The sequence below is a fragment of the Oncorhynchus gorbuscha genome, linkage group LG16, assembly GCF_021184085.1.
Source record: "Oncorhynchus gorbuscha isolate QuinsamMale2020 ecotype Even-year linkage group LG16, OgorEven_v1.0, whole genome shotgun sequence".
Taxonomy (NCBI): Eukaryota; Metazoa; Chordata; class Actinopteri; order Salmoniformes; family Salmonidae; genus Oncorhynchus; species Oncorhynchus gorbuscha.
Genome location: NC_060188.1, coordinates 63,127,636 through 63,145,248, shown reverse-complemented (window position 1 = coordinate 63,145,248; position 17,613 = coordinate 63,127,636). Strand labels below are relative to the sequence as shown.

At 42.2% G+C, this 17,613-nt stretch overlaps 1 protein-coding gene across 2 annotated transcripts in view; it reads right to left on the bottom strand.

Moving 5' to 3' along the window:
* Window positions 1–413: 413 nt before the first annotated feature.
* LOC123998623 (clathrin heavy chain 1) overlaps window positions 414–17,613 on the bottom strand; it is a 63,807-nt gene continuing 46,607 nt past the window's right edge. For both annotated transcript variants that reach the window (XM_046303666.1, XM_046303667.1), the window contains 12 exons: window positions 16,842–16,987; window positions 16,369–16,552; window positions 15,681–15,873; window positions 15,285–15,442; window positions 13,498–13,770; window positions 12,936–13,253; window positions 12,596–12,727; window positions 12,321–12,431; window positions 11,627–11,797; window positions 11,056–11,277; window positions 2,721–2,796; window positions 414–883 (listed from right to left, as the gene is read on the bottom strand). In XM_046303666.1, coding sequence (XP_046159622.1) covers window positions 747–883; window positions 2,721–2,796; window positions 11,056–11,277; window positions 11,627–11,797; window positions 12,321–12,431; window positions 12,596–12,727; window positions 12,936–13,253; window positions 13,498–13,770; window positions 15,285–15,442; window positions 15,681–15,873; window positions 16,369–16,552; window positions 16,842–16,987 — 2,121 coding nt within the window. In that variant the 3' untranslated portion in view covers window positions 414–746. The remainder of the gene's footprint in view (window positions 884–2,720; window positions 2,797–11,055; window positions 11,278–11,626; window positions 11,798–12,320; window positions 12,432–12,595; window positions 12,728–12,935; window positions 13,254–13,497; window positions 13,771–15,284; window positions 15,443–15,680; window positions 15,874–16,368; window positions 16,553–16,841; window positions 16,988–17,613) is intronic.

The window sequence follows — 17,613 nt, the reverse complement described above, 5'->3', positions numbered from 1 at the left end:
AATGCTAGTAATAAATCCCTCCTAAATGGAATGGTCCCACACAAGAGCACTCTTTACAGCACGAGGAAATGTTTGTGACACGCAGCAGAGTTAATCTCTACACCGCACGGTCTGACTGGAGAATGTGCATATGCTTGGAATGGGAAGGATGGAAATCATGTCTATGCATTTTTAAATCAATTTTCTTCTCTCTCGAGAGCTATACAACCCCTTCAACCTTGTGTAGGTCATTACTGGTATTGTACGTAGTGTTTCTAGTTGGTTTGTGGTTCATGGAAGCGACAGTCGTGTTCAAATATAGAACGTTGTAACTTTAGTTTCTGAATATACAATAATTAAATGCATTTTACAGACTGACAGAACAAGCTGCTCACACATCTACATGAGTTTCTCACTACAGAGTGCAAATCAGATGCTTCACAACAACCTTTATTAAGGACTCGCTCTTCCCACAAGCCCCCTCATTGTACATAAAAATAAAAATGGACAAATTAACATTAGTAAATATAATGGAATGTGGGAAAAAAAATCCTTGTCATCCAATCCTTTTCTTTGACAATGGAAATTAAATTGAGTCCTTCATGACAAAAAGGAAAACGATAATTAAAACAGAGTAATAACTGCTTGTTGGAATCCCCTGTATGTTGCGAGTAGAAGACGGTAATGGCTGGTGAAGGACTGAGCTGAGTGGAGGGTTGAGGGGGATGAAGGATGGGCTCCAGGGTTGCTCCGGACCAGAAGGGCCTTCACATGCTGTAGCCGAAGCCTGGCTGTGCCTGAGGGGCCTGGGGATAGCCCGCAGGGGCCTGGTAACCATAGCCATAGGCCTGCTGTGGGGGTACGGGCACACTGGGGCCAGCAGTCAGCATCAGCTGGGGTGTGCCTGGAGGAGAGTTACACATGTATTAGATTAGAATCTATTCAGATTTGATTTGTTTACTCATTCACAAAATTGTTTTAGCATGGCGTACAAGACACAGCGCAACTGTCAACATTCCAGAGTGCCAAGGAAGGAGTGGGGCAATGCTCCTTTAATCTTTTTTCAGTTTTTTTATAGAACAGAGAGACTGGAGAGAGAGTCAAAGGGCAGTGGGCCAGATTCAAACCAATTTTGACTCTGGCATATGTCTAAGTCAGACATACTAACCACAAGGAAGCTTAAATGTGTTGTTCTTGACTTGACTATCGCCTTTCTGCTGCAGAAGGACAAGGAAGTGAGTTTTGATCAGTTATGGACAAAAACATAATGCTGAAAACATGTTGGCTCGGCATTTTAAATGACCAGGACCTGTTAGGAGAAATACCAGCGTTTTGACACAGCAACTATTATGAATGATACGAATCTCAAAATTGTGATTCCGAGACAGCCCTATACACATATGCATGTCACCAATAAACACCCCCCAAAAAATGTACATTTCTCATTACCATGTACTTTTTGTCTTCGAGTCAACTTTACTACTTGCTGTACAAAAGGCTAGGTAATGAGGAGTCAGTGTGAACAGCTGTACATGGTCTCCGTTCAAGTGTGTTGATCAGTTAATGTTACTTTAAAATACAACTGTACAGATGGACTCTTCTGGTTATAGACTGCACTTACACGGCCCCATTGAGATGTATAGAGGACACACTTACCACTACACAGAAAAGCCCTCTATGGGGCTTTGCTTTCACAGAACCGATCAATGGCAAAGATTAAAGGTGCACCCTCTATACATTTCTATGGGCTGCTGCTGCCAAACAACCTTTCTCCACTCGAGAACTAAATGAGGAAACAAGTTGAGATTGAATCATGGAAACACACCCGGTAGAGGTAAAGGTTACGTGTTACTTTAATTGATTATGTAAAGTAATCACCTGACTTAGAATTCCTTACAAATCAAATGCCGACCGCATTATCTACCAAGAGAATTCTCTTCAATTATAGTCACAGCCATGTATATCCCCTTCCAAGCAGATAACTCGACGGCCCTGAAAGAACTTCACTGGACACCATATCCTGAGGCTGCATTTATTGTAGCTGGGTTTAGTCAATTCTATCAGCATATCGAATGCGCGACACTGGCTGGTCGTATTCTGGACCATTGCTCCTCTAACTTCCGTGATGCAAATCTGACCATAACTCCATTGTGTTGCTCCCAGCATATAGACAGAAACTAAAACAGGAAACAACCGTGCTCAGGTCAAGCCAATGCTGGTCCGACCAATCGGATTCCATGCTTCAAGATTGCTTCGATCACATGGACTGGGATATGTTCCGGGTAGCCTCAGACAATAACATTGACTCTGACTGAACAAGTTTATTAGCAAGTGCATCGGTGATGTTGTATCCACTGTGACTATAAAAACCTTCCATAACCAGAGGATTGATGGCAGAATTTGAGGACAATACAGTGCCACGGTCGGTATCCCTAGCCGCGTCCTCAGTGCATGCGCAGACAAGCTTTAAATAACCCCACTTTAATAATGCCTACATATCCTACATTACTCATCTCATATGTATATACTGCATCTTGCCTATGCCACAGCCATCGCTCATCCATATTTATATGTACATATTCTTAGTCATCCTTTTACATTTGTGTATAAGGTAGTCGGAACTAGAAGCACAAGCATTTCGCTACCCTCGCATTACCATGTGTATGTGACCAATACAATTTGAGTTGGTACTTTTGTAACATGGTACCCCCAACACTAGTAGTGAATGATGCGCGAGGTACCATAGACTATGGGTTGGGTCTCTGTCGCCTGCTCCTCCTCTTTCCGTAGGGACTCTGAGGTCTCCAGCTTGTCCACCTGGAATAAAGGTCAAAAAGAACAATGAAACACAGCTACAAGCAGGCAGGCCTTAGACTAATGTGCTGGAAAGTCTTCATTCATCGACTCTTTCATTTAGTAGTTAAATGAAATGTTAAGTGATTGATGGACAAGACCGTTCCCGGTGTGTAAAGTGTGTACATTTTAGGTGATTTTTATTTAACACATAAAAGGCTGCTGTGAGCTGCCTCGTCGACATACATTTAAAACTAGTGAAGAAAAATGAGCATTAAGATATGCGTGACTGGAGAAAGACTCCATTGACTTTGGTCCCTCCATTCAGCCACCAATCTGTACTTGAAGTTTTCAGATATACATTGCTATGTATGTAGAAAACTAAACCCATATCAAGTATGAATCAGGCCTACAAAAGCAGGAATGCCAACTACCCGATGGTATTTTCACTGATTTATCTAAGAACCATTCAACCTTCCTCATAAATCTAACATACTTAGTTTATAGCTTGTCAATATCAGCCCACTTACTCCAATCCTGGGAGTGACGTTTTAAGCATAGCAGTAACATTAGCAGCTTTCCAAACGTTGTTAGGAAGAAAACTAAATTGTGTTGGCAAGATGCATTTTGAGCAAATTAAAATACACCCTTTTTCTTCACTATGTTTAGCTGTGATTCTCTGTTTAAAGTGAGTTTAATTCCCTCCATACTTCCTGTTAGGAAAGTAAGTAACTACCATCAGTAAATCTCTTCCCACAAAATCCCAACAAGCCAATGCTTCATTGAAAGGAGAAGAGCAACATGCTACAGTAGTTGTTAGAGCTGGTTAACAGTGTGCATGAAAGAGGCATAAGTACTACAGCGCAGAGGGAGTGAAAGCTTGGGATGATTTGTAGTCAAGCCACTCATGGACCCTTATTCCCATCAGCCAACAGCAATGTCTCCTAGCTACTCAATGGCATGGCCTCTTATCACATGCATATTTTAAAACCAGAGAACATTTCCAAAAGTGCAGGTACCATTACCCGTTTCTCTCACAAACATACATTGCCTTCAGAAAGTATTCATACCCCTTGACTTTTTCCACATTGTGCCACTGATCTACACACAATACAAATAAAATCAATAAGTATATAACCCCTTTGTTATTGCAAGTCTAAACACATTCAGTAGTACAAATGTGCATAACAAGTCACAGTTGCATGGACTCACAATAGTGGAGAAGATTTAATATTTTTATGATTACCCCACACACAAGTATCTGTTCAGGTCCCTCAGTCGAGTAGTGAATTTCAACCACAGACTAGGGAAGTTTTCCAATGCCTCGCAAAGAAGGGCACCTATTGGTAGATGGGTCAAAATAAATGACGGTAGACATTGAATATCCCTTTGAGCATGGTGAAGTTATTAATTACACTTTGGATGGTGCATCAGTACACCCATTCACTACAAAGATACAGGTGCCCTTCCTAACTCAGTTGCTGGAGAGGTAGGAAACCACTCAGGGATTTCACCATGAGGCCAATGGTGACTTTAAAAACAGTTCCAGTTTAATGGCTGTGATGGGAGAAAACAGGATGGACCAACTAGTTACTCAACACTACTAACCTAAACGATGGAGTGAAAAGGAATACAAATATTCCAAAACATGCATCCTGTATGCTAATAAATTTACTTTTCGTCCTGAATACAAAGCATTATGTTTGGGGCAAATCCAACAGCACACATTACTGAGTACCACTCTTCATATTTTAAAGCATGGAGGTGGCTGCATCATGTTATGGGTATTCTAGTCATTGGCAAGGATAAAAAGGATAAAAGGAAAACGGAGCTAAGCACAGGCAAAATACTAGAGGAAAAGCTGGTTCAGTCTACTTTCCAACAGAAAATGGGAGATGAAGTCACCTTTCTAAAGGTTAATAACCTAAAACACAAGACCAAATATACACTGGAGTTGCTTACCAAGACGACATTGAATGTTCCCAAGTGGCTTGGTTACAGTTTTGACATAAAATGGCTGTATGACAATGATCATCAACCAGAGCTTGAAGAAAGATTTTCCAAAGAAGACTCGCAGCTGTAATTTTTGCCAAAGGTGATTCTAACATGTATTGACTCAGGGGGTTGAATACTAATATAAATCAAGATTAGTTTTATTTTTCATTAATCTTTCAAACTAAATTGTGTAGATCGTTAAGACTTAAATCCATTTTAATCCCAATTTGTGGAAAAGGTCAAGGGGTGTGAATACTTTCTGAAGAAACTAAACATACAGTACATACTCTCCTAGATAGTGTAAATGTCCGTGAAGGAATGCACTTTCCAGTTACTGCCCGTGAAAAATGTACTTAGACTGATTTTTTTGTTGTTGCTCAGCTTCCAATACAAACATGACAGTTAATTGTAAACCCGGTGGTTCGAGCCCTGGTTGACTGAAAGCCGTGGTATCAGACCATAAACCATGGGTATGACAAAGTACTATTTACTGGTTTAATTACATTGTAACCAGGTTATAATCACAATAAGGCACCTCAAGGGTTTGTGGTATAAGACTAATATACCACAGCTAAGGGCTGTATCCAGGCAGTCCGCGATGCGTCGTGCATAAGAGCCCTTAGCCTTGGTATATTGGCCATTTACCTCAGGCCTTATTACTTAAATGTCTTCACTACAAAATGTGTAATTTCTGAAACATTTTGAAAAAACTGCATTCTCTTCACAAACAATGAATTGATTGGCTCACAGTTTTAGTACTATGGTTAAATGCAGTCTCCAACTCGTTTGCAGTCCTTTTTGAAAAAAGGTCTTAACTATGTGCCGGCAGTATGTGGAGACTCAAGACGGAGTTCATTAAAAGGCGTTCCAACTTATTCTACAAAATTAACTTTTCTCTCAGACACTCTTGGAGCATCAAGGGTGCTTTAGTGGGTTGAAAGGTCAGGACTGGAAACCAATGGCGTCGTTGGTAGTCTTCCTCAGACTAAGGGTTGTCATTGTTGAGTAACTATAGATCTACTACAGTGCTTGGCTGCCCAGTCGGTGAGAGTCCGTTTGAGAGGACACTACTCGGTGTGTGGGTGTTTGGATAAATGATAGTGTAATAGATGAGACTTAAAATAAAACTCATGCAGATTCCTGAGGTTGCAGTCCTTCAAGATAAATTAACAAAAATAAAGAGATGGAATATAGGAATAGACTTTCACCTTTTCCTTAATTGCATTAACCTGGAAGGGAATTCAAGAAGCGCAGCTTAGATAATGAAAATCAGTTTCCCATTGTGCAGAGAGAGCAGGCTGAGACAGCATACAGAGACAGGCAACCAAATATACACTGTAGAAAATACAGTAACACTCCTGTCAAATGAAGTCTAACAATTTCTGAATATTTATAGTTTAATTGTTAAACTATCCTTTCCATCCTAATAAATATTGTTTAAGATAACTACAATACTTATCTTTTTCACTCACATTTACATGAATCAAAATAGTTTCTACTGTGCTGGCCAAATATGAAAATTGGCAAAATGTTTTCAATTTAGTAGGCTAGTGTACAGCAGTACTAAAATATTGAGCAGAGCAGTCCAGACTGCATTAGCCCTGTTCTATTGATAGACAGACATGCTAGAACTAGCATCCTCCATTGGCTGGCCTAGAGAGCCATATAATACATGTAGTGCCTTCAGAAGGATTCAGACCTTGAACTTTTCCACATTGTTACATTACAGCTTAATCTAAAATGTATTATTTTTTTCCCCTGATCAATCTACACACAATACCCCAAAATGACAAAGCCAAAACAGATTTGTATACATTTTTGCTTATTTACAGACTCCTGGCTGTGTGCTTAGGGTCATTGTCCTGTTGGAAGGTGAACCTTCACCTCAATCTGAGGTCCTGAGCTCTCTGGAGCAGGTTTTCGTCAAGGATCTCTGATTTGCTCCATTCATCTGTCCCTCAATCCTGACAAGACTCCCAGTCCCTGCCGCTGAAAAACATCTCCACAGCATGATGCTGCCACCATGCTTCAATGTGGGGATGGTGCCAGGTTTCCTACAGACGTGACGCTTGGTATTCAGGCCAGTTCAATCTTGGTTTCATCAGGCCATGGTTGAAACCATGGTTGTCCTTATAGAAGGTTCTCCCATCTCCACAGAGGAACTCTAGAGCTCTGTCAGAGTGACCATCGGGCTCTTGGTCACCTCCCTGACCAAGGCCCTTCTCCCCCCATTGCTCAGTTTGGCTGGGAGGCAAGCTCTAGGAAGAGTCTTGGTGGTTCCAAACTTCTTCCATTTAAGAATGATGGAGGCCACTGTGTTGTTGGGGACCTTCAATGCTGCAGACATTTTTTGATACTCTTCCCCAGATCTGTGCCTCAACACAATCCTGTCTCGGAGCTCTATTGACAATTCCTTCGACCTCATGGCTTGGTTTTTGCTCTGACATACTGTGGGACCTTACATAGACAGGTGTGTGCCTTTCCAAATCATGTCCAATCAATTGAATTTACCACAGATTGACTCCAATAACTTTGTAGAAACATCAAGGATAAATCAATGGAAACAGGATGCACCCGAGCTCAATTTCAAGTCTCATACCAAAGGGTCTGAGTACTTATGTAAATAAGGTATCTTTTTTGTTCAATATATCTGCAAAAATTACTAAACCTGTTTTCACTTTGTCATTATGGGGTATTTGAGTGAAGATTGCTGAGAATTGTTTTATTTAATCCATTTTTAGAATAACACAGAACCCAAACCGGCTGTGCGCCATCGTGCATAAATTGATTTTGTTCCCCTACACCAAACGCGATCACGACACGCAGGTTAAAATATAAAAACAAACTTTGGCAGGACTTGCAGCACGATCTGCGTCAAATAGGATTGACTTCTATTTCAGCCCTTGGCAAAGCAGACCCGCACGAGCAGTGTGGGTGCAATAATTGAATAACAGATACCTACATTTATTTTGCAACACTCGCGGTATGGTCAGGGTATAAGGCTAATGTAACAAAATTAGGAAAAGTCAAGGGGTCTGAATACTTTCCCGAATGCACTGTAATATGTAGCTTAGGACTGACCCCATTTAGTCGACTGGTCAATTGTTTGGTCGATCAGTCAAATTATTTTGTACATTTGTTAAGGCGCACAACACACCGGTCTGATTCGTGCCTGTCTCAGTAGTCTAATCCATTGGAGTCCACGGGGATGGCACAGTCCATCACTAAGACATGTCATACTGAAATTCTATATGGTTATATAATATATAACAAATGTGCTTTCTCCAGCATTGGATACGGTCACTGTCTGCGGCTCTGAAACAATCTTTCCCTGTGTTGCTACTGTATGTGCACAATAGCGAAGTTAACCAGCATATTGGGATTGAAAACAATGCGGTGGAGGCAGCAGCAATGATTAGGAAACAACCCTTGCATTAGGCTAATTGTCTAAGAAAATTGAAGAGTGGAAATCTACTTAATTAGGTTTATAATCCATAGCCTAACTTAAATGTGCCCGGCTTTATAAATCATCCATATAAACAATACTATTTAAACATTTAAACACGCCTACTCATTCAAGGGTTTTTCCTATTTAAAATTATTTTCTGTATTATAGAATAGGGAAGACAAACTATGAAGTATCACATATGGAATCATGTAGTAACCAAAGTGTTAAATCAAAATAGATTCTTCAAAGTAGCCACCCATTACCTTTGACAGCTTTGCACATTCTTGGCATTCTCTCAACCAGCTTCATGAGGTAGTCACCTGGAATTCATTTCAATTAACAGGTGTGGAATTTCTTTCCTTCTAAAGTCCATATTATGGCAAGAACAGCTCAAATAAGAAGATAAATGACAGTCCATCATTACTTTAAGACATGGTCAGTCAATGCAGACAATTAAGAACTTAAAGTTTCTTCAAGTGCAGTTGCAAAAACCATCAAGGGCTATGATGAAACAGGCTCTCATGAGGACCGCCACAGGAAAGGAAGACCCAGAGTTACCGCAGCTGCAGAGGTTGAGTTCATTAGAGTTACCAGCCTCAAATTGCAGCCCGAATAAATGCTTCAGAATTCAAGTAACAGACATCAACATCATCTGCTCAGAGGAGACAGAGTCAATCAGACCTTCATGGTCGAATTGCTGTTAAGAAAACACGACTAAAAGGACAACAATAAGAAGACTTGCTTGGGCCAAGAAACACTAGCAATGGCCATTAGACCTGTGGAAATCTGTCCTTTGGTCTGATGTGTCCAAATTTGAGATTTGTGGTTCCAACCGCTGTCTTTGTGAGATGCAGAGTAGGTGAACGGATGATCTCCACATGTGTGGTTCCCACCATGAAGCAGAAAGGAAGTGTGATGGTGCTTTGCTGGTGGCACTGTCAGTGATTTATTTAGAATTCAAGGCAAACTTAACCAGCATTGCTACCACAGCATTCTGCAGGGATATGCAATCCCATCTGGTTCTCTCTTAGTGGGACTATCATTTGTTTTTCAACAGGACAATGACCCAACACATGTCCAGGCTGTGTAAGGGCTATTTGACCAAGAAGGAGAGTGATCGAGTGCTGCATCAGATGACCTGGCCTCCACAATCACCCGACCTCAACCCAATTGCAATGGTTTGGGATGAGTTGGACCGCAGAGTGAAGGAAAAGCAGCCAACAAGTGCTCAGCATGTGGGAACTCCTTCAAGACTGTTAGAAAAGCATTGTAGGTGAAGCTGGTTGAGAGAATGCAAAGCTGTCATCAAGGCAAAGGGCAAAGGGTGGCTACTTTGAAGAAAACCCAAATATAACACTTTTTTGGTTACTACATAATTCCATGTGTTATTTCATAGTTGAGGTCAATGTAGAAAATAGTAAAAAATAAAGTAAAAACCTTGAATGAGTGGGTATGTCTGAACTTTTGACTGGTACTGTAGATGGAGAGGTAGATATGGCTGTGGTGGTGTGCAGACAGACATGCTCAAGTCACAGCAATCCCACATGCAGCATCTAATGACAAACCACTTACTTGGCACTTAATATCAATGACAAGAAAACAAACTGGACTCTAGAGAGGAACTAAAGATAGTTTCAAAGCAGAGGGGACACCACCTTAAACAATGCATCAACAAGACACTTGCACTGTACTAAAATGCCATTTTAATTTCAGATGATTCAATTTAATTTGTCAGCGCATTAAAACAATAAATAAATCAATTACTGTCTTTGATATGGAAAGGGTAAACAAAAAAGCTGTAAAATGGTTAACAAAAGAGGAGAATTCAAACTAATGGCATGAGTATAAGGCATCGGAGCAGAGGTTTGTTTAGCTTGATCAAACTCAGACAAACAGAAGAGACGAGGCACTAAAAAGGCAAGTTGATAGAAAAACAAAATAAATAACCGTCTTCCTCTAGAGTCTACTGGCATGCCACACATATAATTATATTCTAAATATAATATTCTACTGATTTCAGTAATTATATTTCTATTACAACACACATGCTGCGAAGTCTAGACTGCTGGACTGAGTTCTAATGGAATCATTGAAGAATCTCTGGTAGAATTTGAACTTGCCATATAAAAATAAGGTATTGTGCTACTGACTAAGTGGCTTTTCAAACATGGCCAACTGCTAAAAGCAGTTGACTGTAACAGAAGATCACTGCAGTGTGTTTGGATGGCTTTGGGTCAACGTGGACAATGGTATTTAGGATCAGATTATTTTCACTCAATCCTAACCTTAAAGGGGCAAAATCAGCAGTTGCTGCATCCTTTTTTTGGACCTAAAAATTAACAATGTGTACCAATTGATTTGTGAAGAATATAACTTAAATGCTTCATGAGCTTAGGTCCGCTGTCATACCCCATCAGAACACAATATCAGCTTCTTTACTCCAATGATTGTAAACAAAGTAAACATATAACCTCAAAACATGGTTAAAACTATGATTTTGTTGTCAGTCCATAGCTCTGTCTATGAATTTGAGAGTGGTTACATTTCTCCAGTCTCGTCCCTCAGCTTTTAGCAAAACAGGGGCGGGGACTTCATTTGTTGTTGTTTCAACTGCTGATTGCCACTTTAACCTTTTGGGGTAAGACATTCCAAACAGACCCTAGATCAATGATTAGGGGACAGTTCACCCAACTACCTCTGAAAGCAGACCTGGGTCGTGTTCATTAGCCACCAAATGGAATAAAACTGACATTCTCCGTTGCATGCCTTAATGAAGACATAGAATAAAACCGCTTTGCCAACTCAACACTCCACCTAGCCAAGTCCAAACAGCTACCAACCTTGGAGAGGTACTCTCTCATGACCTGGATGAAGTAGGGCATGGAGAAGTCCATGATGTTGTGCTTCCAGGCAGTCTCCAGCACCACGTCTGGCCTCAGCAGGTCGTAGCAGGTGAAAAGGCAGGCGGCAAAGCACTCCTTCTTGTCCTCCATCAGGAACCAGCCCAGCAGCTCCTCAGCCAGCTCCGTGTCCTTAGACTCTGACGCGTACTGCATGGCATCCTGGAGGAAAATGGGAACTATGAGGAGGAGGTTCAAGATCAGGAAAGTGACTTGATACTTTAGAGGGGAAGGTAGATACCAAGACAAAGTGGCTGGTGTGGTGTAATCTAGTAATGCTTTAGAAAGTATAGGATTTATTCCACCTAGGCATAACTTTAATATCCCATTGAGAATTTCTGATTTGCAACAAAGTACACCAACAATCTTAACCACTAAATTTACCAGAAAATAATTCCCATTATCCACCTCTCTCCTAACAAATTACATTACATGACAATGGCACTTTCCCCAGTGAATGGCAGTCTAAGGAGAAACAAGCCCTGGTAAGGAGAAGGGAATGAATGATTACCTTGTAGAGTCGGTCCTTCTTGCAGAGCTCCACACTCTGTTTCCAGCGGTTGTTACCCTTGAAGAGGTACGCAGCGATTCTCCTGAACTCCATCAGCTCGTGTTTCTCCAGGCGCTGGGCCAGCGAGATGTTGTCGAAGTTGTCATAGGCATCTATAGACGTCCTCAGAGCCTGAGACCACAGAGGGAAGAAAGGATGAGGAAGGAGTTACTTTGTTGTTCAGTGAAGCAATAAACACTGGTTTCACGTAAAGGTAATAGAAATGTTACTGTATATAGAGACAGTTCGCCAGACCCAGATTAAAGGGATACTTACTTTGGCAATAATAAGTATCCTTTTATCTACTTCCTTAGAGTCAGATCAACTCATGGATACCATTTGTATGTGCCTGCATCCATTATGAAGGAAGTTAATATTAGCTTGTGAAACTACCTCAACGCAATGACGGAGTCTATGGCATCTACTAGCATGCTAGCAGTTATCGTTGTGCTAACACTACTTAGAAACTTCAACCTGCACGCAGAGACAAAAGGGTATCCACGAGTTAATCTGACTGGGGAAATAGAAAAGGCCTAATTGACCAAATCCTGTAGTATCTCTAAGCCTAGTCCTACATAAAAAAAAATATTCGATGGAAAATGTGTCAGTCTTCCTTGCTTGACAATGTAACCAACAAAAGAAATTGACCACAAACCTGATAGTCCTCTTCTGTGATGAAGAGGTTGCTAAGTGCTTCATTGACAGACTTGTTGTTGTGGTTCTGTACTGAGCGCAGGTAGGGCTTGACCAGGGGCAGCTGTTTCACCTGGACCACACACACACACCATTGATTACTAGAACTGCTTTCACTTTAAGCAGAGTGCACTGTACTATACATATTGTTTCAGTCTTAGAGTAACTACTATAAAAGGTATCAAATGATTCAGTTTCCTGTGTTGGCAGATAGGGGGGACAGAGAGCTCGTCTCACCTTGCTGAAGAAGTTGACAGCACGGGAGTGGTCCAGTCTGGGGGACAGCACTATGAGCAGGTCATTCAGTAACAACGGCTTGAACTCCAAATAGAACTGAGTTGCTTTGTAATACAGCTCCACGTTGGCCACCTACACAGTCACAGGAAAGAGAGATTGTCATGTATGAAACTATTGTGAAGAGAAGCCAATATGCATGCATATGTACAATTTTAACATTTTAAATGGTTTAATAACTGTAAGTGTATTGAGAGGTTTCAATGTAATTTAAAAAGAAACACTGAACAATATCACATTAAGTCAAGCTTCGTCATAGTTCCTATGCAGCAATGACTGGTACCTTGGTGATGATGTCTTTGAACTGGCCCTCCTTCCAGGCGTCTGTGGGGTGGTTCATCATGGTGATGATGGCATTGTCAAACTCCTCGTACTTGTCGTACAGGAACACCAGCTCCGCCCACAGGTGGGCCTGCTCCGCCGCCCGCAGAACCTTTGGAATATTGACTCTGGACCAGAAGAGCTCCAGGTGCTCCCTCATCTTCTGGGGTTTGAATTTGGAGTAGAGGATGGCCAGCTCAGTGAACATGCCCATGTGCGCCCGCTCCAGCCCCAGGGCTGCCTCCAGCATGGTGATCAGCTCCTCAAAGTAAGCACGGTCCTGAACATGGGGGGGATTGGTTAAAGGTCGTTGAGTGTTTGTAGAAGGAAAAGCATTAAGAGGTTCTAAAGCACCAAATTTGATTGTCGGGTGTGTGGAGAGAGGTGGACGAAATTAAGATTTTTCAAGTCGACTACACTGAACACAAATTTAATACAAACAACCTTGACAGCGTCTGGCAGCAAGGAGGATAAGGTGCATCGAGACAGAGTGGGTTGTGTGTGTGTGTGTGCATCAGTCTTACCTGGTAGTAGTTGATGAGTTCCTCCAGTTCATCAGCATGCACCACGATGTGGAGGCCACACATCTGGGCCAGCCGGAATTCCTTCCCATCCACGCAAGCGAAGCACACCTCCTTCCAGGTCCTAGTGCTGTTGGCCTTGCGCGCCCCGTCTACCGCCGCCTGGTACTCCCCGAGGTGAACCAGGGTGGACGCCAGGCGGCCGAAGTTGGACACGTTGTTGTACAGTAACTTGGCCGCATCGTACATTTTCTCGTCATAACAGCGGTCGCCGACCTTAGGTGAGGAGAATCGTATGACTGTCAATCAACATCTTACATAAGGAGTTGTTCGGGAAAACAAACTAGGAGCGAAAAATCACATCACCGTTTATATTTCCCATTGAATAAAACCTGTTGTATGCAGTCATAGGCCTACAGTAACACTACCTGTTGTATGCAGTCATAGGCCTACAGTAACACTACCTGTTGTATGCAGTCATAGGCCTACAGTAACACTACCTGTTGTATGCAGTCAGGCCTACAGTAACACTACCTGTTGTATGCAGTCAGGCCTACAGTAACACTACCTGTTGTATGCAGTCAGGCCTATAGTAACACTACCTGTTGTATGCAGTCAGGCCTACAGTAACACTACCTGTTGTATGCAGTCAGGCCTACAGTAACACTACCTGTTGTATGCAGTCAGGCCTACAGTAACACTACCTGTTGTATGCAGTCAGGCCTACAGTAACACTACCTGTTGTATGCAGTCAGGCCTATAGTAACAGTGCCTGTTATGCAACGGCGTATTAAAATCCTGGATCGCTGACCCTAGGTCTTTGCCAATAAGAGTTTTTGAAGCCACCAGGCCACCATAATCCTACTCCTCCTTTCAGGGCTTTGATTAATGGATGCTATTCAGGGGAAAAATTATATCCCCACATTAAAATAGCCAACTTGTCAACAATGTCACAATGTGCGGCATATGGATGCAGCCAGCACCAATTCAAGGCATGTTGGAAAACATTTGATATGGAAGCACCAAAATGAACTTTTTCTATCTGAGACAGACCGCTCCTGACAGCTTGTGGTACTGTGTAACCATAGCAATGCATGTTAGCAAATGTCTGTATATTGTGTGTATGTACAATTGAACTGCTGTTCTTCTGGATTTTCTAGTCCTTTCAACTGTTGAACAAATATTGTGCATTGACAATGAATGTAGTTAAAGCTAGCAGCCAGCCTAGTACCTACATGACATATTGTGTAAAGGCCACCGGGGAACCCATAAAAAAAAGGCCACCGGGGAACCCATGTTTTTTATAGTAGAGTGAATCTAGTCTTAGGCTTTTGTACTAAGAGTAATTTAGTGATCGTGACTATTACAATGTCTATGTATTGGCTTCATGCGGGAGTAACTTTACACCTGATTGATCAGCAATATTGAAAACATGGGATAATGGATTATCTTCTCCAGCTATACATTATACAATCGACATTGTGTTGCTTTGTAGTGTAGAGTTGAGCGATTAATATGTTTTTTTTTCATACCACTGTGTTGTATGAAATGAACTGAAGCCAATCATTTTTCAAAAATGGAAAATTAAAAACATTGGAATATTTTAGTTCTTACGTTGCAATGCCCACTAAAACTATTTTTTGTTGTTGTCCTTGAAATATTACCGAAATGCTGTAAAGTCAGTGTCATAATGAACAGTGACTTCAGAACAGTGCCCGCTATCAGTCATCTCGTGAATACATACTCAGTGGGCAGTTAATTAGGTACGGTACATGTTGTATTGACAGTACCTGTTGGATGTGGGCGTTGTTGGGTCCGTTGATGAACTCCTCCAGCTCAGCCAGGCGGTTGGTCTTGGCCAGGGCAAAGATAAGCTCTGTCTCCACATAGGACTCCCGGGCCTTCTTACGGGCCATCTGAAGGAACTTCACTAGGTCCTCCCAGTTACCTAACACACACACACACACACACACACACACAGAACAACCATTAGTCAGCTAAGAGAGGCTGGGAGGTTACAGTACCTTGGATCCTGAGGTCAGTCAGTGAGCCAATGATGATTACAGAAAGTCACCAAAAACAGCTTGAAATTTTGCAGACCATTTACTGACTTTTGGTGATTTTACCCATTCAAATGGCCATTATCCCACCCTGCCCCCAGCTATGGTCTGCCCCACCATCCTTACCACTCTGGTCGGCGGCCTGTACCACCTCCATGTAGGCAGAGGGGTCGTCAGCCTTGATGTAGGAGTCAATGGCCTCCTTGACCAGGCCCTTCTGCAGCTGAGCCTTAGCCAGCTGGCTCCACACGGCCGGCTCGTTGCAACGCTCTGCGAACTCATAGGCCCGGTCCAGGTTCCCAATGTGCTCAATCAGAACCTGGGGAGGAGAGACAAGAGGGGAGTCAACATCACAGGGAGTCAGACAGTGTGTGTCAATCATGTTGACTAGCTTCCTCTTCTCAACACCTTTCCTTTATTAGATTTATTTTACCATCTTAATTTAAGTGTATTTTTTTGTTGGTGGGGGGAGTTTAAAGGTACATTATCTATTTACATTTTTAAGTTTAGAAAACATGTACCCATAGGCTGCCACGAAAAACAAAACTGAAATACATAAAGTAATAATACATTCAGTATAAACAGGAAAAGTTAAAGCCCAACCTCCATCCCCTACCTTTCACCTGTCCGATATCCCCTCCCCTATCTTTCACCTGTCCAATACTTTCAGATCAGTGATACTGAACGTAAGGAGAGGGGGAAATGGAAGCTCAAGCGACACAAGACTACTGACATTGAGACAGCCATAAAAGAGATAGAAAGGTGTGATATGACTACTCCATGGAGTTTATGGGGGTTAGGGTTCATCTCTCACCTGCACAGCGGATGTGTTGACGTCAAACTTCTTGAAGATAGCGAATGCCTCCTCGAAGAGCTCGTTGCTGATGGCGATGTTGGCGATGTCCGGGGCGTCATAATTATCCAGGCGGTTGATGTACTCCATCACACGGGTACGGTCCGCCTTTATGGCCGTCAGGATCAGCAGGTTTTGCAGGTTTCTGGATCAACACACAAACTATCCTCAGCATCGACACACAAAAACACCATATAATCATGCACCATCCCATAATCCACCATAGTGAGGTTAAGCAATTGTATGTGTAAAGCCGTAAAGCTTACTTTACATGCACTGTAAAGTGTGTTGCGATTTTAAACTTTAAATAAAGTTTGATTTGATTGATTTTGAAAGCTATGACGAAGATGGAGCGAAGACCGAGAGAGAAGACACACAATGGACAGCCCAGCCTACAGTGAGCACAGGTATCAGAGCACTAAGAGCTCTGTTACCTGTGTTCACTGAAGACGGAGTTATCCAGTACGATCTTCTCCAGTAGCTCAATGAGTTCATTGGGCAAGTCTGCAGTCATGAAGGCCTTGACTGTGACTGACACCTCCTCTGGGTCCTGGGTCTCAGATAGGGCGGTCTGCACCACCTGACAGTGAGGGAAAAAGAGATTTAGATAGGGTCATGAATAGATGCATGAACCTCAAACTCCTTTATTGTTTACAGTAGGGTGCAACCCAATTCCACTATCAATTGAGTCAATTGAAGAAGTGAACTGAAATTCAATGAATTAACTGAAAAATCCTCGTAGAAAACATAGGTCAATTTACAATTCATATATTGAACAGGAAATCAACCCCAACCCTGGTTCAGAGCTGGCACAGGAAGTCGATGAGTGGTCTCTGAAGGGGTTCGTCTCCAGCACGCTGGCCCACAGGTTCCCCGACGTACCAGGTAGCGAGACAGACTCTTGAACAGAGTTCCACACCTGAGAGGAAACAGAGAGAACACAGTTACACTCTCACCTGTATTGCTTTTTAAAATCATACTAACAATGTAGATCATTTATCCGCGCAATGCCTTTCTGAAAAAAATGTAATTATATATGAAACTATTTCCTATAAGTGAGTTGAAGAACAGGCTACTGACATTGATGAGTTCCTGGTCACACTGTCCTCTCTCGTAGCAGGGCCAGGTGGGGGGTCCTCTTCTCCACAGTACTTGCCCACCACGCCTGTCGTAGGGGGCACGCAGGAAGCGCTCAGGGTTGTTTGT